The following is a 25,012-nucleotide window of genomic DNA, read 5'->3' on the forward strand; positions in this document are numbered from 1 at the left end:
CTCTGCACAACCTCAAGCCCTCCTCACGACAGCTCTGGGGTGGACACTGTGATTAAGCCACTTGTGCAGATGAGCACACTGAGGCTCAGGTGAGGAACGAAGCTGCACACCCACCTAGCCGAGGTCCATCCCAGTGCGAGCCGGGCTAGCTCTTTGCCAGTGAGCTGGGACCCTGTCTTGCCACCTGCATCTTGCTCTCATCTATTCTTCATTTTCCATTCTGGATGTTTCCACGAAGAATCCTCCTGTTGTATCATGCCTGAGCTTATGCTAATGAGGTGACTGCTGGTGAGCCCCAAGGCAGGAGTGGAGGGGACTGGCCACCAGAGGAACCGACTCATGGCTAGATCATTGGGAGGGAGGCTAGAGACAGTGGATTCACGTGGCAGTTATTTTATGATCCCGTCAATTACACCTACATAGCAACCCCTCTGGGCACTGGAACTCAGTGGCTTCTGGTTGGTGAATACATACCTATGCTCACAAGGTGACAGACCCTGACTCCATGCTGTGGGGGACAGAAGGTCTGCATTCAGGACCCTCCCAGACTCACTTAGCTATTCCTGAACTGCATCCTTTGTAGTAAAACTGTGAGCAGAAGTATAGGCCTTTCTTGAGTTCTATGACTTGTTCTAGAGAATTACTTGGGAACCCCTGAATTTGTAGCCAGCCCAGTCTCAGAAGTACAGCTGGGCTGGGGACCCCCTGAACTTGGAGCATCTGGCTTCTGAAGTGGGGCCAGTCTTGTGGATGATGGAGCTCTTAACTCGTGGGTCTACACTAGCAGCTGCGTCTGCAGGGAGAGTGCCAGGCCTGGACTGTAGGACACCCCCAACCCACCCTGAACTCTGTACTTCCTTGAAAGGGAAGCGGCCGGAAGCTAGAATCCTAGCTCACGAGGCTGCAAGGATGGATGGAACTCCCCTTTCAAAAGCCTTCCTTTCAGCTGACTGTTCAATCCTCTTGATTTAGGATAGCCTCGAATGCATTTCAAACAAGCTGGGCCATTGCCATGCTGGAAGCTGTCGGTGTTCATTTGGAACAGTGGGAAGTGATGGTAATTCCTCCAAAGCCGCACAGCCTGTGGAGACCCCCTGGGGCAAAGCAGCCTAAAGAAGGCTATTCCTTGACCTTCTGGCTTGCAGGTCGAGGGAACATTCTGTTCTCCTCCCAACTGCCTTGGAGACTCAGGAGAGAGTGCCATTTGCTGTTGCCTTGTAGATAGGGCAGAGGTGGGTGAGAGAGGGTCACGCTGAACCCACCTCAGGTGACACATTTATCTCAGCTTGAGGGGGAGGGAGCTTGGCGCTTGCATGGGGTCTCTGGTTTTATTCTTTGCATAAACTTCAGGGGAATCATATCATAAAGTGTCATGACTTCATCTTCGGAAGGGTATAAGTCAAATGACGGGTGTCAGGGTGAAGGGGTCTAGGTTCACAGAGCAGGGTCAGGAATGGCTGTGCGATGAGTCTGCAGCTAATGGTGACTCAGAAAGCTTGTGATAGCTGAGGCGCAGGGGCAGTCCTCTTACTCAGGAGACTGTAGACAGTCCTTGAGCTGTGACCTCCCCATGAGGCTGTTTTGTTTGTTAGCCAGAATTATTTTTCTTGCCTACCAAATATCCTTATTAAGAAATTACCCCTGGGCAATGAATCTAGGTATATTTTGAGTAAACATCTGGAGGGGTCAGGAAAATCTCCAATGAAAACGCAAGTGTTTCTTGCCTTGATTCACTGGTTACACAGCCACAGACCCTTATCTTGGTGGTCAGCAGAGCAGTTGGCTCTGTCCCTTCCCCCACCCTGCGCCCTGGCTGGCCTCCATCTCCAGGCCTCAGCAGGGGAGGAGGAGGAGGGAGGTAGCTAGCTGCTTGTCTCCCTCCAAACAGCAGTGGAATTCCTTGGCCTGGCTGTTCACTAATCCCCTGCCAGCTGGCTGCCTTCCTCTCCTCTGGGAACCCAGTGAATCACACCTCCGCAGCGCCTTTGCCCCCCACAAGCTCCAAAGGTTGGGGCCTGCGTCTGCCAGCTCGGAGAGGCTGCAGCCCAGCTGCTGTGCTGGGGTCACATCTGGGCTCTAGAGTCTGTGGGTGCACGAGGCTTCAGAGCTGCAGCGAGGAACTCTGATCTGGGGCCAGCAGTACTCAAAATGCGCTAGGCGGCTGGCAGAGACAAGCTTTTTCTCTCTCGTCCCCCAGGGGCCCTGCATGAGTTGGGGTTCTCCTAGACAGGTCCTCCCCAAAGGAGTACACTGCTGGATTCCCTCCCCTGGCCTCAGAGAAAGTAAAGGTCCCCAGCTGTTGGGGCATTAGCGGAACATCAGGACCAACACCCTAGGCCATGAATACTACCAACCACATACTTAGGGGGGTTATTTCGATGGTTTGGGCAGGAGAACACAGACCGAGGTGACTGCTGTGACAGCCTTCTTATCACTGGTACCAGGAGAACACGTTCGGAGGCTAGACCTATTTCAAATGCACAGACAGGATAAGGTTAGCTGCCTTTAATGGGGTGTCAGGGAATCTTTTAGATAGAGCTTGAGGAAGAAGCTCAACTAGACCTGCACAGTTCAGGAAGAGAGCAAAGCCAAACCACGCATGCTGCCCTCCCCTAGCCTGGTAACGTGAACCAAGTCAGCATGAGCAGCTCCCCTTGTGGCCAGGGTTGGGGCCCTCAGGCCACTCCAGAAGCTCAGCGCCACCAGCGCTCCTTCCAACTCAGCTGGCAGACTTGCCAGGCACCACTCACTTCTCACTCAGCCAGGCCTGGGCAGGCTCAAGACGAAAGGAAAGCAGGGGCTAGAGGGAGGGGTGAGCTGGCTGCGCAGAGTGGGAGGAAGAGAGAGAAGAGTGGGGAATTAACCTGTTATTTTAATTCACATGGTCCCCTAACATGATAAAAAACAAACCCCACCAAACCCTATGCACTATTAACTGAGGATTCCTTAGAAGTTCCTTGCTTCCTTGGTGATGAGCCAGTGATGGAGAGCCCCGCTGGGCCTGGTCCTCCCCACACCACCCCTAGCTGGGGCACTCTGTGTCTGTGCAGAGCTCCGGGCTGGTACGAGCTGGGGTGCAGAGCCCACTGCCGCCAGCGCATGCCCACTCTCCTGCTTCCCCGGAGCACAGCGGCTCTGGGCTCTGTGTCCTTTCAAGGTTGTCTCCTCCACTCCCTTCCCCTCCACACCACCTCCACGACCAGAAGGTATTTCTAAAAGTTATTTTCCCCAAGAGATCAAAATAATCTCTGACTTGAATCTTGTCCCAGCAAATCCATTGTCCATATCTGTCTATGCCTGCCCTGATCCTTGCCTCCTTCCCGCATTTCTCAGCACAGGCATCTGCCTGCCGTGCGGTTTCACCGCTGCTCTGCCCATGCGGCATCCACCGCCTCCTCTCTTCTTATTGGGTGATTAACACGGTCAGGCCGCAGGCATTCAAGGAGGAAGGAGGGAGGGAGGGAAGGAACGACTGTAAGAAAAACCCATTTCCACCTCTGGTGGACCGAGTTCTCTTCCTTTTCCCCTGGAAATAACGCATTTCATACTCTCCGAGGTGCCCACTTTTCCCACCTTGGTCCCACCTCTGAGCTTGTAAGAGTCTTTGAGGAGACAAGAAGCATTTTATCACCGCTGAATTGCAGGGCTCTTTCTTAGTGGGAACGTGGAGTACTGTGTCTTGGTACTGGGGCATCTTGGAGGTGGTGAAATGTGACATGCTACTTAAAGAGGCCACCAGATTCCCCTTTGCATCATGTGTCACCTGATCCTCCAGTACAGTTCTCTTGTTTCTGTTCCCAACTACCACCCACTGAAAAACATCCGCCCACCCAGTCACCCAGGGTCTCCCAACTTTCAACTCCGGTGTTCTTCAGTCCAAATGTTACTCCACCTACAGGTTGTCTTTGACCATGGTGGCCTCCTGAAATCTGCGTCCCTCAGTTCCCAGTCCACACCATCTCCCCTGCCTTCCGCCCTCCCTCACCTCCTCTGCCCAGCTTCCTCACGGAGCCCACCACTTCTCATGGTCCCTGGGGCCAGTGCTCCTGGGTGGGGGGTGTTCATTAGTCTCCCCGGCACTGTGCCTGCTAATGGTGCTCTCACCATTTGCTTCCCCATCACCTGTGGACTAAAAGTTCCCTGAGTCTGGGTGTGTACTTGAATCTCTCTCCTGGACACCTGCTTGCAGTAGGTCTCTCCTTGTATTTTTTATCCTTAAACCAGAGCCTCTGAACCTGGCACTAATTTCTCTCCAAGGGACATGTGGCAATCTCTGGAGACACTTTTGGTTGTTACAGCTTGACAGGGGGATGCTAGTGGCATCCAGTGGGTATTGGCCAGGAATGCCACTAAACATCTTCCATGACGTAAGACAGTCCCCACAATAAGGAATTACATGGCCCAAAATGCCAGTAACACTGAGGTTGCGATGCACCACCATGTGTACTTCAGCTGGAGAACGCCTTCAGCGGATCTTCCCTTCAAACATTTCCCACTGTAGCACATCATTGTGTCATGTGCTTACATATCTACCCCTCCCACAGGGCTAGAAACTCATGGGCACACAGTGGTTTATTCTTCTGCTCATCTCTGGGCCCTATCACAGTATCTGAATGAAATGTTAGATATGCAGGCAGCACTGTAAGTTAACAGAGTATGTACCTATTGTCTGTGCAATATCCCCACATAAACTGTAAACTCTCTGAAGGCAGGGACACTCATAACCTACCACTGGGTGTTGAGGGAGGGTGGAAGCAGTGGGAAGAAAAGGAAGCTTCATGGGCAGGTGAGAACACCTGTAGAAGCTGAGATTCCATGCCTCACCTGGGTGAGGAGGGGCTAATGCCTATGACAGCACAATGTATGGGAAGAAAAAAATAGCCTAAACAGCTGACATCTGATTACTGTTTCTAAAAATTGCAAAGAGGTTGAATATATAGGTAGATAAGACATAAACCAGGTCTGTGTTGGTAAAATGAGGTTTTTTTTTTAAAGATACTATTAAAGGCAAGATGAGCCCAGATTGTATTTGGAGTAGTAAATACACTATAATATAAAACTGAAGGGGGTTAGTGGACAAGAAAATAAAGAGAAAACCCTGGAGGAAAAAAGAATGAATAAGGCATTTTGGCAGTGTGTTAATTTTTCCATTTATTCTAGCAATCTCCTATTATATTCTTATTTGGGTAATATATAATGTGTTTGAATTCCCCAAATCACTTAAATAAGTCTTTATGAAATACCAAATAGATTGCATCTCCGTCATTGTACTCAAACTGTTTCCTTCAAATCTCCTGCACAAGGAGGCATTTTTAAGCAAAGCTTGGAGCTAAGCCTTTCTGCAGCTCCCAGGAACTGAACGCAATCTGTCACTTGCCTCTCTTGGGGCATTCCATTTCCTTCTTGTCTTTCTGTTAATTGTTAACCTCATTTTTCTTATTTATTTTATTTTGACTTGCTACGTGGCATGCATCTTTGGAAACTGATGATTTATCCCCAAGGCAGGGGTGTAAATTCATATTATGTATATTATGTTGAATTATTTTCCCCTGAATTAATTTGGACACCTTATGTTAAGGATCTAGTTATGAAAGCAAAGTGTTTTGGATTTACAGGAGGAACTTCTCCCTAGTAAACTAGGAAAGCAGGAAGCTACACTATGACTGAAAATCCCTGCTAAAGGACAGGGCAGGACACACCCATCACCCACAGGTCTGAAGGTGCCCTGGGAGATGCGCTAGTGCATATGGGTGTGGGACATGGAAGCCACACCCATCCTTGCAACCCTGCAATGAGAACAACCAGTGCCCTTGGCAGGTGGTGCAAAGGACACCTACTGCTACTCAGAAAGAGGAAGGAGGCCCTTTTGGAGTCTTTTGTGATGATTTGGAAAATAACATTGAAAATAAAATCTAAGAGAAGACAAATGAGAGAAATCGCTTCGATTTCTATCCTAAGTCAGTTATTAAAAGCCTCTTAAAATTAGGCTTGGGCCATGCCAGATTTACTGTTAACATGTGTTATACCCTCTACCCCGTGAAACAGGAGTATAATGTATAAAAGAGGGACAAGTTCAGTTGTTAGATATTACACCATATTCACTTCCTTCCTCAGAGAGTTTGGCAAAGTGATAAGATTGAGAAAAACAATCTTGGTTGCAGTTGGCCTGCCTCCAGGGACACACCCTCACATCACCACTAGCAGGTGGACAGGCATCTTTTTCCCCATGTTAAGGATGAGGAATCTGGGTCTCTGGGCAAAAGTCCACTCAGCTTATATTTTGGGGTGGAGGGGTCTGGTTCCAAACACAGGATCTGAATTTTTACATAAGAAAGTACTTTTCCCATTCAGCTATGAATTAAATAAACAATTCCAGAAAAAAATTCAGTACAAAGAGTTTTTATTGACATTGTAAGAAACATTGTTCTTTCTCTTTGTTACAAAAGGACTAAGTGGTTCTGAAAGCAAAAGTAGAGTCCATCTGTGGCGGGGCTGCAGCCCTGGGCTCAAGGTGGGTGCCGGGGCATCGCGGGGGCTGCAGGCTGATCTGAGGAAGGCCCGGGACCGGCCACATCCGAACACTATGCCTACAATACTTAAATGTATTTACATGTGTTTCTTTTAAAAAAGGATTACACATTTTATTTTTTAAAAATCTAAAAAAGGTGAAAAAAAATGGACTTGTGTTTTATTTTTACACGTTTGCAGGATACACAACAGGAACTTATCAGAAGAGACCATCCTCCTATCAGTTCAAAACAACACGGGAAACCAGGTTATAAGACAGCTCACACTCTGCTACAATTGTGTGCTTGTGGCCTGAGCGCGCAGCCTCGAGCCCTGATTTGCAACACCCACTGGTCCCTCGCATAGACAAGCTTAACATAAAATAAGGCACGTACGTCTCAAGAATCAAAACTCTGCGGCCGGAGAGGATGAGCCAGTGTGTAAGGAGCAGGGGCAGTGTAATTAATCCTTTAAAAATAAAACAAAATGGCTCAACAAATAAAAACATGTGTTTTTATAAACAGGTGTTAAACAGGAGTACCGTGTATAATAAGCCTGCATTAAAAAGTAGGAAATGACGTGACTGAGTCAGCACTATCTCCCTAAATGCGCCAGTCAGAGAGGTGGAGAAAAGGTCGGGGGCTGGAGGCGGATTCCGGAGATGCCAAGTCTACAGAGCCCCATGTGAAGAAAGGACACTTCTAAGTGGCCCCCAAAAGCCCTTTCTTCCACTGTTATGAGAGATCACTGAACTGCTGGACAAGCATGCTTTCTTCTCCACTCTCCCTTCTCCCCCAGACTTCTGAGATTTCCATAGAGAGAAGCCAAATATTGAGCTGAGCTCTGAGCGTCTCTTGCAAATCTAAAGGCAGTAGCAAGGAAAACAAGAAGTAAAAGCAAAGAAAGGGGGCCAACCCAGAGAATCTCCTGAAACCGAAGAAAGACACAGAGGCCCCAGATGACAAGAGTGCCCACCCACCTGCAGCCCGTGCTTGTCCAAAGGGCAGAGGTGCTGCGGGAAGTCAAGGAAGTTAGGAATGCAGCTCACGCCCAGGAATACTACTGTGGAAGGGCTCTGAGGGACGGGAAGGTCAGCATGGTCCAGGGACCACCCTCCCCTTTCTGCTCAGGAGACTGGGGGACACCCAGGCCCCAAGCTTTGACACCAAGAGGAAGAAAGGGAACCTGGCAAACCCTAAGAATATGCAAGACCAGGACTCAGAGATTGTGAGGTTCATGGAAAAACGAGATTCAGGGAATAGATCACTTATTTTATGACCAGATCTGGACCTGTTTGAGGAACACAGAAAAAGGCTTGCTTTTTCCATTGGAAAGTGGTGTGGACTTGACTTGACTGAGCTGAGATCAGTAGGTGTATTTTGCTTTTGGGCTCTGTTGCAAAGTGGATGCATCCTTTGACTTAAAAGAAGATGCATTTAGGTAGATGGCAGGAGAAATCTCAGCACCCCTCTGAGGTTTTCAGGAACATCTAGTTGAAAGCAAAACCAACTGTCTAAGCCACAAAGACCCAAATGGAAAATTTAACTCCATGCTGAGATTTCTGGTCCAAATAAGAGAACATAAATATGAGAAAAATGGGCTAGTCCTTAACATCCTTTCTACATTTAATATTTGATTTGACTTGATTTTGTTTTTATCATACTAATTTCAATGGCAGGAAAAAGACGGAGAAGGCCACACCATTGATGCATAAATCATTTTGGATAAATTCAAATTCAGGGTCACGGGACAGAATATAGCAGGTAGTCTGAGGTGTTACTATTTTAATAGTTTACATCTTTCTTAAAGTAAAATGCTGTATAATCCATGTACTCTGTGCACACATCACATGTCTTTTGTGTCACAACTGCACGTGGGAAGTAGCTGCACTTTTTAAATCTTAACAAAAGTACAAATGAAGTCCACATCGAGGACTAACTGCACAGAACATTTGACTTCTTGAATGGATGCACCGTTTGATATACAGGGTGTAACAAAAGGCATCCACAGAGCTACAAACATTCTCCCTAGAGCTCACAAATATTAAAAGTGGTTGAAGCAATTTATTCCAAATATCATTGTGAACTTTCTCTTTGACACCTAAGTTTCATAAATCCCTTAAAACAGGGTGCTTAGAATAGAAATACTCCTTTGCTATAGTGGAATTAATACATGTTAATGACATAGCTGGCTGTGGAGTTGTTTAAATACCTATATACTTAGAACTATAATAAATTCTTAGTCATCTATGATAATGGGTAAAGAGCTGGAACTCAACGATGAATACAGAAAACCCACAAATATTCCCCAAACTAATTCTACTCAGTGGCTTCAATCTACCATCTACCTAACTTCTTACCAGAACAGAGGAAAGGAGCAACGTGTCTGAGTGACCCCAGCTGCCCTGACCTCTCCCCCTGGAGTGCTGGACAACACTGAAAGATGGAGAAGAGGCAAAGGAGATAACTGAGAACTGACCATACAGATGGACCCACCCAAAGCACGCTGTGGACTGGAAGAATTCTAAACCCAAAGTGTAAGCAAATGATTTCATTCGCAAAAGTCCCAAAATTCCATCTGTGTGTAACTGTCAAAAGTATGCCCTGAATTGAATTAGGGGCAGGAAGCATGTCAAAGACATGTTATCAGTGCTCCAGTGCACCCACAAATGATTCTTGAACTCATTATCCATATTCTGATTCTTGTGCCCAACATGAGAACTCAGAAAACTACAGAACAGAAACCAAAAGCAAAATGTTGAGCATATAAAGGCAAGCTTTAAAAGCTAGAAGTGTAATCCCTTGGTCAAAAGCACACCAACTCCTATTTCCTCTGAGTAATGGAGAAGTATCTCAGATCCTTTAGTCTGATCTCTCTAAGAAAAGAACGAACGTGCACTTCACGCATTTACACTGGTTTACTAAGAAGGGGGCGGGTTTACAGGTTTAAAAAAAAAGAGGGTGACTTGAGTGTAACAATACTGACTCAAAACTGAAATGGAAGACAGTTTCTCCCTGGAATACTTTAGGGTTTCTCAGAGTCCTTTTCCATAAAAGGAATATACTTGAAACACATCCCAGTTAGGTGAGATGAGATTGCTAAAATACATACAGAACTAAAAAAAACAAACGAGCAAAAAACTGAGTCAATTTAATCTTTTAAACTCCTAAAGTTCATGTTTGTTGGCCATCGTTCTTTCTAATGCCTATTGCATGACTGCAAGGAACTTGTTTTCTTCCGCGAGGGAGGTCAGCAAAGAGCTCATGTCCCCGATGGCCATGTTGGTGGTGCTCACAGACAGCGCTGGCAATGGGAGGCACGTGCGAGGTGTCGTGAGGCGCGAAGAGCTGTGGGAAAGGTTCTGAATGATACTTGGGCTCAAGGCTCCTGACAGCAGGCTGGCATGGTCCCCATCATCGATAATAGCGTCGAAATCAATCTGCACCCCTTCCAGGTCATGGCTGTCAAGGCTGTCAACTGTGCTTGTTACCTGGTTAGCACCTGGGGACAGTAATTCAGAGTCTTCGGCGCTGGCCCCCTGGAGCAGGCAGTTGGCTTCTGGAATGGAGAATGACCCTGTTTTCATGTCCTGCTGACTGAAGCCAATGGTTTGGTCATAGAACTGACCAGAGTAACTCTGCCCATTGGAACAGAACTGATGGGGCTGCCCTTGCATCTCCACCTTGATGCTGGTCACCCTGCAGGTCTGATTGGTGTCACTGAGTGGTCCTTGCTGCAGAGCAAGGCTGCCCCTTGGTACAGCCTGCTGCCTGCTGGCCCCATAGCCGCCACATGGTTGGTAGCCCCTGAGTGCTGCCAAGTTTGGCGGCTGGCCGCTGAGGCTGGGAGGCCCTGGCAGGCCGCCCTCTGGCCCTTGAAAGGTGTGGATGTGTGAGGTAGCACTAACCTGCCCTAGGATCTGCTGACTGGGGCGGCCTGTCCCCTGGTGGTGCACGCTGTTGCTCAGTAGCTGATGTGCCATGTACCCCTGTCCCACTGTGTCTTGGGTCAGCATGCTGTTCACTGTGCTGCCAGCTGACCCACTGGGCACCACTGACATGCCAAAATCCTGCTGGTTCCCGTTGCCTTGCATGGCGGTGGTATTCAGCTTCGCTGCTTGAGTCCCAGAGCCACAGGCACGATCGAGTGAGCTGGAAGCTGCGGGCTGCCTGTTGAGGCAGCTCCCGTACTGGTGAGCCCTACAGGGCTGTTCGTGGAAGGTGTGCCCATTGGTGCCAGCTGTGCTGCTGTGGCTCACCAAGTGCTCTGGGCTGCCGTAGTAGCCGCCAAGCTCCCCAAGGGTCTGGTACTCCCCCGCCGGACCAGTCCCGTTCCTCAAGGGATTCTGCGGGGCGATGCCCATACTGTATAATGCAAAGGCTCGAGGCTGCTGCACTGGTGACCTCTGGACACACCTGAGCTTGGAGGAGGACAGGTCGGTGCTGCCGGAGCTGACTTCGTTCCACTGAATGGGCAGGTCGGCTTTGCTGGCTTCGGCACAGGGCCGCTCCAGTGTGCGGTACTGCTGGCTGGCCTGGCTGCCTGGCAGCCCAGGTGGGTCAAAGTCGCAGTGACCGCTGCTCCCCAAGCTGGGCCCATGGGGCACTTTGCTGTCGTCAGAGATGGCACTCTGGAAGTGCTGCACATATCCTGCTTGGTTCTGTGAATTTAAGTACTGCACCACATCATCCGGCAAGAAATCCTCATCGTTCAGGTTCACATCGGCGTCCATGGTCAGGGACTCCAGGGTGACATTCTCAGTAATGCTTGGGGGACAGGGAGAGGGCTGGAAGTGGCGGGGCTGGCTGCCCTCGGGCCGTGTGTAATTCTGGAGCACTAAGTTACGCTTCTCCAGGGAGGGAGGCAGGGCCGGGTGATTGACGCTGTGCAGGCTGCTGAAGCGCTGTGCCCTAGGCAGGGCCAGGTTGTCTGAGACCATCCTCGCAGGGTCGCTGGCTCGCCGCATGCCATTGCCCAACACGTCCTGGGACAGCAGGGGTCGCCGGCTAGAACTGTGCGCGCCCCCGTCACTGCACCTGCGTGGGGGCAGCACAGGGGGCAGCGGCCCCGCCGGCTCCCGGCCGTCGCCCAGCAGGGCCAGCCTGGTCTTCAGGCTCATCCTCTCCATGTTGGGCAGTGGCGTGGGCGGCGGCCCACCCGTGGCAGCTGCGTACTTGGCCTTCAGGCGGTACTGCTGGGCCGGCGTGAGGCTGAGCAGGCTGGGCAGGCCGTCGCACTGGCTGGCCTCGCTGGACCTGCGCGAGGCGTCGGTGGAGATGGGGTCATAGGAGTCGGCTACGCTCACGTTCTGGGGCCGCCCCTCGGCTTGGGACGCCTCACTGGACCTCCGGCTGGAAAAGCAGGGGGAGATGCCTGAGGAGCGGCGGCTGCTCAGGTAGGCGGAGCTGATGGTGCTGGCACTGCTGTCCCGCCGGCTAAGCGAGCTCAGCATGGTGATGTCCATGCCAGGAAGGTCGCTCCTGTTCGGCAGGAGGGTCATGGGCCCGCCCAGACTGCAGCTGGTACTGGGCTGTGTGCCTGCAGGGAGAGCGTGGGAGAGAGGGATTAATTTCACGGTAATGGAAAACAGGCTGCGACAAGCTGTCTGTAAAGGGCGGGAAGAAACTGCTGTGGGTTTCCCTGGCCAGGTGGTCTCGGTCACAGGTGGTTTCTACCTGCCTCTGCTGGGCAGCAGCAATGGGCCCTAGGTAACAGTGGAGGAATGAAGGTGGCTGGAGGCCGGTAACATTTTATTTACAAGCTCATAGGCAAGGTTGGGCAATGCCTGGACGCAACAGAACAGTACCTCCTCCCCGGATGAGTGGAACTCCTTCACAGGCGCAGTATGAGGGCAAAATATACAACCCCGGGGTATACACAGTGCTCAACTCATGGGCAAGTCTGCAGGCTGGAGGCATTCCAGGAGTTGCATATCCACACTCAGGGCCTCCCGGGACATCTTACAAAAGTGCAACACACCTGAGTTGCAGATGTGAGGAGGTTCGTCCTAATGATATGCTCCAGGCATTCAGTGCCATCTCAGAAGCAGAATCTCACTTGGGGCTGACGATGGGGAAGCTTGCTTGCTTTTCATTATCCTGGGCAAATATCAAAGTAGCTACTGACCTCCTGGCTATATGTAGACTGTGGATACCAGATATAGGTGCTGACCACAGCCACCCCTGCTGCTGGGCTGTCCTTTCCCCAGTGCAAGAGCTATGACTTCACCATCCGAGTCATGCAGTCTTACTTTTTGTTTCATTATTATCCTCTTCCTACTTGCTTTTAAACTACGGACTCTCCAGAATGGCAACAGTAGGATGTATGGCTGTAGCATAATTTAGGACTGGTGAAGAAACTAGCATACAGAAAACCAAGGACTTGGTTCCTCTTGCAGTGTCTGGCTGCAATGAAAAGAAGAGCAAAGGCTGAGCAGTCGGGTGTGGAACTCACCGTTTCCCGTGAGAGGAGAGACCGCAGGGGCTTTGGGGGGTAGAATAGGGTTCAGTCGAGGAAGCATTCCATTCACTTGTTTGAGCCTTTCTAGTTTTACATGCTCCATCCATTTGGTCCCTGCCGGGTTCCTCCTGGCTTGCAAAGCGAGGGCTGTGGTGGCAGTGGAAATGGTCGAGTCCATGATTGGGGTTTCGTCGATGGCGCCCAGGTCTCCTACACCACCGTCAGTCAGAGGAAGCTCGAGCCCACTGTTGGAAAAGTTGCTGATGGGGGACTGTTGGCTGCTGCATGAAGACTGACCACCAGGGCTTGGCTGAGATGTCTGTGGGGGTCAGAGGAAAGGAAGGAAATGTTACTGGGAAGGAAAAGAGAAAGGGAGCCAGAAATGAGAGTGCCTGCAGATCCAGACCTGCAGGCCTCTCAGTGCGTTGAATGAGAAGAACTATGTTCTGGTGAATGGACGTGGCCTCTCTGGACCACAGTGATGGATGGGAGGCCAGGCGGATGTGTAGTGGGGGCACCGAACAGCAGGGCATGCCGGGTGTGGTGGGACTGGCATGGCATCAGCCATGAAATCCTGCCCAAAGGCCAGCTCTGCAAACACACTTCCTCAGTTCCAACCCCATTCCCGTGACTTTGTTCTTCGGGCCAGTTACTCAGTCACTTTAAACCTCAGGTTCCTTATCTGTAAAAAGGAGAGACCATTTACTTATCCAAGGGATTGTTGTGGGAATTAAGTGTGAGATCTGAGAGCTCAGAAAGTATAAAAAGACCTGGACAATAGTAACTGGCTCTGAGAGCATTAGCAGCTCTTATTTTCCCAGGTGACTTCAGTCCTCGGGTCCGTTTTGCTCAGCTAAAGCACACACACCAATGTGCGCCACAAGCACGTGGTACCTCCTCTCCACCAGAGCTGCTCAGAGCTGTTCAGGGCTGGTCCCCCACACCCCCTGTACCTCTGCCCCTGCCTTCTACATTCTCCTGCTTTGTAGAACCTCAATCAGGGTGAGGCTGAAGGCAGCTGTAAGAAGTAAAACTTCAGTATCTCATCGCTTCTGCTGTACACTACACCCAGGGTGGAGGAAAGCTGCAGGCCCCAGCCCTCTACAGTCTAGGGAATGACCTAGGAGACTCGGCAATGTTTCCCTAACACGAGCTAAGTGGACTGTGGAAGACAATTCTGCAACTAGATGGGAACTTGATCTAGTCCATGGGGTCTTATTTCAGGGAAAGGTCCCCTCCAGGGGCTCTGGAGACCAGAAGTAGAAAGCTCACCATCTTCACATCCACAGAGCACCAAAAAATGGCCTACAGTGAGCACTCTGAACCACCTAGAGCTGTTCTAAAACTTGGCTGGAGCCGTGGTTGATAAACAGTCTAAGCCTTTTTGTGCAGATAAGAAAAGTGATGTTCAGAGAAGTTCAGTGACTGCCCAAGGCCACAAGGCCACAAAGTCACAAAGTCACAAAGTCAGTGGTGTGACCAGCCTAGTCTCCCAGCCTGGCGTTACTGTCATGCCTCTGCAACACCTTCTCTGGTGTTACTCTAAAAACTGGAGCCTGACAGCAGCCCAGAGAGCAAATTCCCAATTTGTAACTACAGACCGTCAGTTTCAGACTCCTGTCATCTCAGGTGGCATGCACTCTGCCAGGGGGGTGGGGGGTGGGGGGTTGGACCCTTCCACTGCTCGGCGGAACCCATTACACTTTTTCTGCAACCACAGTACATACACCCAAGCAAATGAACACTTTCTAGGCAAGTGCTACATGACACACCAAGGTTGTCCTGGGCAACCAAGCAGAGCAAAATAAGACACACAAACTTGATCACGAGTTCACAGAGTCTTGCTCCAGTTTTCGCTTCAGTAGTCTTGGGGTACCAGACCCTCTCCTGCCCACGGGACTTGGGGCACCCAGGGTTTTGGATGCCTTACATTTGTATTGTCAAATCAGTGTGTGTGTGTGTGTGTATGTGAATCCATGTGTACTGTACGTACACACGCACATGCAGGAACATACTTCCATAGGGCACAGAAGAAGGCACAATTGCACTTATAATTAGAAAGCTGTTTAAAGAAGCTCAGACACTTAATATAGGTTAAATTGCCAAAGACAAATGTGTCCAGGTCTTCCTCAAAAAAAGAGGTGGTACATGTCTGGTCCCAGAATGAATTTATACTAGCCAATATGGTAATTAGTCTTTGAGAACATCTGCTTGGTAGGCCCCAGTATGACTTATTATGATTTATCACTTGGACAGATAGAACAGTGAATTTCACCATCTAACTCCACATTTCCACATGCTGAATGTTCAAACCACATTGCTTCTGTGTTTGAAACACATCTGAGTTAATGTTCACCACCAAAGATATCACAAAGCACAAAAATGGAAAAAAAAAAGATAAACAAATACAAATTAAATGTTAAAATGAAATCAAAACAAGACAAAAACAGCAGAGAAGCCGAAATTCCCTCACCTTATTACCCACTGTCCTTAGGAAGTGAGAACAAGACATTTAGGAGCATTACACAGAAGAGACGTTGGGTTAATAAGAAAAAAGAAGAAAGAATTTATTTCATAGCACAATGATCAAATCAAAGACAAGTTTTTAAAGAAAGAATACTAGAAATGTAAATCTCGTGTGTTAGTAAATGTCTGTGAAGATATCTACTTATATTTGTATGTGTGTGCACGTTACATGTAAAGAGTCTCCTGTGGAAATCTGATTAATTTATCACCTCACTGAGCCTCAGTTTCCTCACCTGTAAAATATGGGGCAGAGTCTCAATCCCTATCTCTTCTAGCCCCATGTTTCTATGATTTAATTACTTTATGAAATATTTCACATTTTGGGGTATCTCAGATGTCACTGGGCCAAATCATTATAAATTTTTATTTCTACCAATTTTCTCTTTAAATAATGGGTTTTTGGAGAGGAGATGACAGTTTGCTTGAGCTCAGGATGTACATTAAAGGTACAAGAAACTCTGGATTCTTAGGATATCCTGAGAACATAAATCAATGTCTTCTGATGACATAATCTAGAGGACTACAAATTCACTCTCTTTGTTTCATTAACTGCTGGAGGATGCACTGGTTAATGTTCTGCACAATTATTAAACAGGTGGGCTTTATTTTAAGAAATTGGTATGTGTTTCTGGAAAACAAATATATATGAAATAGTCTATGAATGATTAATTTGAAAGTATAGGGATCAGGCATAGTACATATGTAAACTTTTGACTAAGGTGCTCTTTGAAAGTAAAATACAGTTACCCACAGGGAAATAATGATAAATCTGGATAGCTCATTTGCATTATGTTGGCTAGACTCAATGTCACCTTTCAAGATTCTTAAGAGTTCAAAGACAAATTCAATAAGTCATCAAAATTCACTAAGTCATTTGATTCCACTCTGTTGATTCTGAAATTGTATGTGCATTATTTCCCACCCACATGTACGGCTGTATAACATTACTCAGGAATTCATAGGATTGCTGGACTTTTCTAATTTTAAGAAAATGCCTCCTCACACTAAGTATAAATCTGCCTGCCTGATCATTCCCATGCATTTGGAAGTCTAAGCACATGACTCCTATTGGTACATTTCTTCCACAACCAGAGCATGACATACTAGAATCTGACGCATTCCCAGAGCTGACCCTATCATATATACAGCCAAATGCAAATGTATTGGATCTCCTCCAAGAGCCACATATTTTCATTTTTCTTTTTGTCTTTTGGAAAGTTTTAGAGGTTGTAATACAGCACATACATAAAGTAAAATCACCAACTGAAGTCAGAGAAGCAGCCAATAGTGGCATAATTCATATACCCTATCAGGCACCAAATCAAGAGTTTTGGTGATACTTTCAGATCCCTCCCTAACTCCCCACCTCGTCTGTTCAGGTACCGCTGCAGAAATGGTCTCTATCAAACCAATCACTAGACTGGGACTGGAGTTGTCTCTCCTGAAAACATCAGCAATGCTGTGCCAGCCCCCATCATCAGCAAGGCATGACTCTTTTCACCCTCCTCCCTTTATATTCCTGCACATCCCCCTGGGGTCCCACGGCTTGTGCTTGGCTCTGCCAGGACCTGCTCCTTCCACTCTCTGGTCGCAGACTGTGGCGGCCACCTCTGCTTCCAGGGTGCTGCCAGTTAGCTCCTCTCTTAACTGCTCTCACACATACTGTTAAAAGCCTCCATCAAAGTGACCTGTGGTGGTCTGCCTATCTCACTGGACCAAGAACTTCTTAAGAATAGGGACCATGGCTTATTTTTCTTGAGGTCACCAGGGCAAAGCAACAAGACAAAAAACACATTTAGAGAAAGACTGAGTGAATAATTTTCTACATTACAGGCCCACTGAAAATGTAGGCATATTGTGTCTTCTACCTGCCACAAGGTGGTATAGTTTTAGATTAATTTTAAAACCAATTAGGGAGCCTTGAAACTCTTTTCTAAGCTGTTATTCTATGTAGATCAACTCCAAATAAACGATCCAGGTCATTGAGTCCCTGCCTCCTTTAATCAGCTAGGCGGATGCAAGTGAGGACAGAGTGGTCCAGTCCCTCTGAATGCAGTACCCAGCTGTTTACAATTACCTATGACAGCTTTGGGACAATCAGGACAGCGAATGACATACCATGGGCTTCTCCGCCTTGACCGTTTTCACTTGCAGGCATTCCTCCCGCTTTGAGGTAGTGTTGCTGAGGTCCTTCTGCTCGCCAAGGGCTCCCTGAGTCGGCCGGCCGGGCGACCTGGACTGCGAGTGGCTGCCGGAATCTCGTGGTGGTGGGGGCCGCGGATGTATGTCCCCACGCTGCTTCTTGGTGACGTGAGCCTCTGGGCCATGCACTGTCTTCACATGTTTCCGGAGGGAACTGGGGTCTGTGTAGCGCTTAGTGCAGCCTGGGATTTTGCAGACATATGGTTTCTGCCAAATGGCAAAGAATGAAATAACAGATTGTTATGAAAGTGATTATACCCCAGTCCTTTGTAGCTGCATATTACATCTTAATTCTTTGAAAGCACTTCAGAAAGCTTTGAAGTATTTAAGTGCTTCTAGGTACTAAGGGTTTGTTTAATAAAGGTCACTTGGACATTGTTCAGGGTCTACAGAATCTAGCTTTAATTGGTTATTACTGCAGAGAGTCTACAGAGCTAGGAATGTGTCAATTGTCTTTGTGTTCTTGGAGACACTCTTCTTGTGAGTAGGAAGATGTGTCACGGTGTCAGGCTAGTGCTCAATAGGTACTTGAAGAAGATGATGATGGTGACAACAGGAAAAGGCCTATGACAGCTATCATCTAATCACAGGAATCCCATATAACCTCTGGGAGAGCTGGTGTGAAGAAATTTCTTATGGATGTCCTGTTTTCCACATCTACTATTACTCTGACTCCTTTGAAAATGCGCTCTTTACACACAGGCATAACAAAAATTGCCTACAGCCTCTTCCATGTTAGCTATCACTAAATTATGTTCCTTTGAGTAGCTTTACAACTGTGTGGGGATGTTCAGGCCTCAGAATATCCAGACCCTTTCTGATCTTACACTTCGTAAAGCCCTGTTAGGCTGTCAGTGCATGCTCACTCACACACTGCAGCAGGCTGGGGGGTACGTCCTGGAAATGAGGATTCTTGGTCCAGGCTCTGCTCCTGAGTACTAAGGTGGGGACATTATTTTATGCTAATACCATTTTCTATGTAGGCCAGTGATGAAGCCTAGAGATAAAGTCATAAAAAATTATGTGGAAACTTACAGCTGAGTATTTTTACTCAATTCGCAGAATTGCTGCATTTACTCATAACCAACATGAAGACTGTAGCTTGATTTGGCTTGAAATATAATACATTCATGGATGCTTGTATGCTTATGATATATGTATAACAGAAGATGAGTAATTAAGGTAAGCAATCGTCATAAAAAAACATGATGACTATAATGTACCCATCATATTTAAGAAGAGGCCCTGTCTTATAGAATGGATGTGTTGAAAAGAAAATGCTTTTCCACTAAAGCCCAAGAACTGAGTGCTACAAAAATGATGAAATGTCCTAATATAGTGAAGCAAAGATTCTGAAAATTATACTGAGGCACTTTACCTCCCAAATTTGAGATTCTTTCAAATAGAATTGATTTCCATTAACTATGGGTTACTTCTACTCAGGAGGTTGTATGATTTGCAACATATATATATATAATGAAATGAGCACATCGAATTTTGTGCATTAGGGACAGAAGAATGGCTCTGACGATTAGTGCTATTACTGTACGGTGTACGGACATCGGCCCTGTGCTTGCTCACTGCCCTGTTGTGACAGCTGTACTATCAGCAGGCAGGCTGGGAAGTATGGGCAGGAGTGTGGGGAGGGGGAGAGGAGCACAGAAAGCCAGGCCAGAACTACTCTTTCCACAAATATATGTATGCATGTGTATGTTACGGGTTAGCTTGGAAATGAGGACTCAGCTAGAGGTGGAATGGGTCTCCAAATGTTCTCCAGCTTCTGCATTTCCAGAAACACCAGCAAGTGCAAGTACACGTGCACCCATGTGCCCTCCCATGTGAACACAGACACTGTGCACCCACAAACATCCACAAGAACACAGGTGCAAACTTGAGCTCTACAACAAAACACATTAACCCAGTTATGTAGCTTGGCCCCCAATTCCGTTGTGACCAATGACTGAAATGAAACATAACTGTAGGCAAAGACAAATGCCAGGCTTATGGAGTTACCAGCATTTCCTGTTCTGGATATTCAACTTTTGGTAAAGCCATTACCCTTCTGACTCACTGCACTGAAAGGTACTTTGTGAAAGCGATTGATACTTTTTCTACCTGACTTTGTAGCATTTATCCAAATAATTTGTCCAAATTTATCCACTGAAATGCACATATTCAGTGAACATTAAAAGAGCTTTACTATATCTAAAACTCTGTGAACGCAGAGTTGTATACACCAGGATTTAATCTCAAGGAATATAAAACATGGTAGGAAAGTGAGGCAGCATGTAATGGTCTTCAATACAGTGTGACTGCTACAGGTGGATGTGGACAAAGGCGAATCAATTTTTAGTTGGATGTCTGTGGGAGGCACCCTTATTCAGTTGCGATATCTGGGCAGAAAGCCCAGGTCTCTGGGTCATGGGTTAAGTAAGGCGCTGTGCACACCATGATGTGTTCCACATAGTAACCACTCAATAAACAGAACTTGATGAGGAAGAGACACTGCAATTGGGTTGTAAAAGGAGGACAAGATTCTGAGGAATCAAAATGAGGGCAAGAGGATGCAAAAACAGAGGCAAGAGTGTCAAGCAGAGGTCCCATGGCAGGACTGCTTCATGCCTGCGGGAGGGGCAGTTCCTGCCCAAGCTGTCTGGAAGGTTCCATTCATGGTCACGATGGTGAGAGGACAAGGCTGGAAGGGCAGGCCTCGGCCAGGTGACAGCAGGTACAAGCCTAAGAAGTCTAAATTTTTCCTACAGGAAAAAGGGAGTCTTTGGAACTCTTTGGAAATACAACCAAATCAGAGCTTAAGGAAATGTGCTTAGTGTGCCTTTGGGAGGAACATGAGCTATGGGGTCTGGAGTAGGGTGCCCTGTGGGAGCCCACCCACGGCTATGGCCCTAAATAGGCAGGGCAGCCTGGGGTGGGGATGGAGTGGGTGGGCTGGCCTGGCTTCCCCCGTGGGGAATGCCCCTTCTGATTCCCATCCACCGTCCTCTGCCCACCTAGGAGAGCCTTGTGCTGGGCACACAGCTACCAATATTTGGTTAGTGAATGAATGGAGTTACACATAAGAGAGCAAATAAATGAAAGAAGATAGCTGGATTTACCTACTACTAGGTACTAATAATACTGATTGCACAAATCAGGATTTCTTGGACAAACTTAATTTTGGTGTATCTGAAACTGTCCATCATTCACATGCAAGGCCAGAGCCTCACATGGTCAGTGTTAATAATTTATCTTGGGTAGTATGCTCAATCTTGTTGAAAGATGTTGCTGACCAAGATATCTTTTAATCTCATTAGAGATGTTAAACTCTCATACAGCATTGCATTTTTTACCTTACAGAAGAATCAAGTTCAATTATAATGTACTTAATTAAAGCAAACAGACAAATGCACATATTTTAAGTCTATAGAATGATAAAAAGCTTGGTAAGTATGTTTATATGTATGCACTGCAAATCCTAACATAACTACTGCCCCAATTTCTCTATAACAACAGGAGAGAACTTTGGCCTAAAATGTGTAGGAATGAATACCCTCTAAAGTTCTAATCATAATTGCACTTAAAATACATGAACTGTAGTCAAATATATTAATTAAGTTAGTCAATTCCCCTAAGATATTTAAAATGCAGATATGATTCACATACAATAAACATAACCTTTTTAAATTGCAGAATTCAGCAGCATCTGCACATTCACTGTCTTGTGCAATTCCCACCATGATCATATTCCAGAATATTTTCATCATCCCCAAAAGAAACCCTGTACTTATTCCCTCTCCCCACAGCCTCTGGCAACCAAAAATCTACTTTCTATTTCTATGGATTTGCCTATTCTAGACTCCCTAAAACTTTGTACAAAAAAGGCAGAGGTGGCATCTCCCCCAAAATATCTTCAAACAATTGACCAATAATAGGAGATTCCAAATGACTCCAGTTTCCTTATCCCACCATGACCCTTTCAGTTTGTATAGTTGAACAGGTGTGCATAGGTTTATGCATAAATGTGCTTTTAGAGAGCTTGGTTAATCCCCTTACAGATGTTTTCATTCTGTAAATTCAGCTCAGAGGAATCCTGGAACCATCTCCTCTACTTTAATGCCAATGGCCAGTGAGCAGAATGGTATGCCTTGTTTTTACCAGATTCTACCTCCCAACTCTCTGTGTAGAAGATCATGAATGGGCTTGACCAGTACCCTCAAAGGTCAGATGGCAGCCAAGGTCAAACGGTCCTTTTCCCACATGTTTCAAGCAAACTGATGACATACTTAGTGGGCAGAGCTCTATTATCTCATGTTAACAATTCTGGTCAGTTATTCTATTTCCCCCCAATATGGGGGACCCTTTTTGTTAACCTCTGGACTCATTCAAGGCTTTACAGAAAAGCCAGAATTTGAGCTAGACCTTCAAGAAGAAGTCTGTAGGGAGACATGCATTAAAATGTAAGCATTTTAATTCTTACAATTAAATTATTTTCATTCTTAGGCTTTTCTGAAGTTTTTGAGAGATAATTACCTAAAAAAAACAACAACACAACAGGAACCCCCCATTAACCTTGAAGCCTTACTCAATAAGCTACCTTAAAAAATTGGCCAGAAGTGATTCTGGATTTCTGATTTCCAAGATCCTTTGTTATTTAGAGCATCTGGAAACTGTATTTAGCCAAGGCTGGTTGCTTTGTGTCTTTTTTGCTATAATGCATTTGAAGATACCACCTGGAGAAAGCAAATAAAAGCAGCTGCCTTAGCAGTAGGCTGTCAGCCATCAGCCCACTGCGTCTGAATCTATCCTTGGTGCTTACGGGATTGCCCTTTGTATGGACACATGACGCCTTTCTGGGCAGAGCAAGGGGATGGAATTCTGAAGTTAAATGCTCCTGCTGTTGACCAGTAGGTGGCAGTTCTGAACAACGTGAGATTTGTTTGCCACAGGTAGTAACAAGTTCCCTCTTCAACTGTGCAACTCCCCAAACTGGGCCAGGTTTTTAGCCCTGCCTCTGAGGTCCCACGCCTTCACCTGCAGAGGCCGCGGCCAGCCCACTTGAGCTGGGAATGGCCAAGAGGAAGTAAGACGGAATCGGCCTGCCGCTCCATGTGCATTCCCTGCAAGGACTCTTTGTTTCCACCACGAGCCGTGGGCCTGAAGTGTGTCTCCTGGAAGGGCCTTACCTCATTGGAATGTGTTCTGTTTTGGTGCTTGGCGCGATCGGAGGCATTTGAGAAAGCCTTGTTGCAACCTTCGTGCTCACAGACGTACGGCTTTTCTCCAGTGTGGGATCTCAAGTGCGTTTTCAAGTTTTCTAGTCTCGAGTAGGCCTTTGTGCAACCTTCAAACTGAGGACAACAGGTAAATCTGGATTATTCCACACAATAACAGAGTATGCCTAACACCCCTCAAAGCTGATGAAGCCTAACATTTTAAGGGTCAGCAGCTTTTCAAAGCCAAGGAACAAAAGTCCACTAAACTCTGCATTTATTGGGATTCAGACTCATTTAACTATACTGCACAGTGTAGTTCCACAGAAAGCATTTTCAGTGCTAGTGAAAGTCCTGGAGGGTTCTTTTTTTTAGTGGCCCACTCAATGCGGACAATGGGTTTCATTATCTGCTCATTGATCTCCTCAAATTCCCACTGATTTCAGATTCAGCACAAAGTTCATTAATATGGCTTTGTGTCCGTACAAAGACATGGAACTTGATCGTGTTTGTAAAGGGCCTTTAGGATGTAAAGTACCAGGGCTGAGCCGTATCCAGTATGCCTAGTGGGCATCTCAATGGAAGGAGGCTCAGTCTCCCAGGAGTCCCACCCTGCTGTTAGGTCTATACTGGGCCATGGAAACATACCAGGGGGGCAAGGAAGAACTCTTAAAGCCATAAGGGTTATATTCTTAAAAAGTCAGCTTAAGCTTTTTAAGTCAAAGCTGGCATCTCCTTTTGCCCTCTGAGTCCTTGCTGTGATGGGCATTTACACTGGGGCAGGCACAGTCGCCACGTGCTCACTCCCAGCACCAGCCAGCATGCCCTAGTCACCACCTGCCTGTCACCACTGTGTAAAATGTACTGTCCAATGTGGTAGCTGCTAGCCACGTGAGGCTATTCATATTTAAATTGAAAATTTTAAAATTAAATTTAAAAAATTAGTTCCTGGGTTGCTCTAGCCACATCTCTAAAGGACTCAAGAGGCACATGAAGCTCATGGCTTCTGGGCTGCACACTGCATGCCTAGAACCATTCCCTTAGCCCCCAAAGCATGGCTGTCAGTATTCTTTCTCCATTTCTTGCTTCCCTCCATTTCAAAATCCCTTTCAAAACCCCTGGCATTTATCACAAAGCTCCATCCCTCTTCTCCCACACCCAGCTCCCATTCCTCAGTAGGCACAACCCTAAGAGTGTGACGGAGGACCTACAGCAAATCCTGATGCCCCGAGGTGCGAGGTGACCCCCTAACCTGGGCAGCCACCTGAGTACTCACAGTGCACTTGTGAGGCTTCTCTCCCGTGTGCCTTCTCATATGCACCACCAGCATATACTGGGCTTTGAAGGGTTTCTGCTCTCGTGAGCAATCTAGCCACCGGCACACGAATTCCTTCTTCTCTCCATGAATATGGTCATTATTTATATGCTGGGGTTTGGAAAAAGAAAGGGAGAAATAAAATGGAAACGTGTTCATCGTTTCTAGAGGCAACAGGAGTGCAAAAGATGCCCCAGTCTTAAGCTCTAAAGACTATACTATAACTTTACGTTACAGATTATTTTGTTCTAGTTGGTATGTTTCTTAGGTAAATCTTCTCCTCCCTTGTATGTGTACTTTCTAACCAGCAGGAGTGACGCTATTTGGTAGGAAGCCTGGCGTCCTGGAAAAAGTATTGCATAGGACATCGGAAGAGCAGAGTTGTGAGACGGGGCAACCCAATGTGTCCTCTTTTAGCCTCTGTTCTTTTTCACCTGCCAAGTGGGAGTCAAGCCCAACTAAGCACACAGGTGTTCTCCACGGCTCACACCGGGCTCAGCACTGTGGCCCAGATTGCAGACACAGACACACAGACACACAGACACAGACACACACACACACACACACACACACACCCCGTTCTGTCATAAGGAGCGACAGAAACAATAGCACTTTTCAAACTACATGTTTGTTTCTGGCACTAGTGGCATTTATTCTTGAATAAGAAATATAGAGAAATGAACTAGATACTGAAGATGAGGACCACGTGATCATCAACAAAATGCTTTAGCTTCTCAGGGTCTCAGCTGGCTTCATGTACAAAGGAATGGATTGCCTAGGTCTACGGTTCTTTCCA

General features: G+C 47.0%; 1 protein-coding gene across 4 annotated transcripts in view; it reads right to left on the bottom strand.

Annotated features, from left to right (window-relative positions):
- Nucleotides 1–6,383: 6,383 nt before the first annotated feature.
- Nucleotides 6,384–25,012, bottom strand: part of GLI3 (GLI family zinc finger 3) — a 266,600-nt gene continuing 247,971 nt past the window's right edge. For all 4 annotated transcript variants that reach the window (XM_073239077.1, XM_017677942.3, XM_073239078.1 and 1 more), the window contains 5 exons: nt 24,178–24,327; nt 22,875–23,039; nt 17,611–17,901; nt 12,961–13,285; nt 6,384–12,045 (listed from right to left, as the gene is read on the bottom strand). In XM_073239077.1, coding sequence (XP_073095178.1) covers nt 9,713–12,045; nt 12,961–13,285; nt 17,611–17,901; nt 22,875–23,039; nt 24,178–24,327 — 3,264 coding nt within the window. In that variant the 3' untranslated portion in view covers nt 6,384–9,712. The remainder of the gene's footprint in view (nt 12,046–12,960; nt 13,286–17,610; nt 17,902–22,874; nt 23,040–24,177; nt 24,328–25,012) is intronic.

The sequence above is a fragment of the Manis javanica genome, chromosome 6, assembly GCF_040802235.1.
Source record: "Manis javanica isolate MJ-LG chromosome 6, MJ_LKY, whole genome shotgun sequence".
Taxonomy (NCBI): Eukaryota; Metazoa; Chordata; class Mammalia; order Pholidota; family Manidae; genus Manis; species Manis javanica.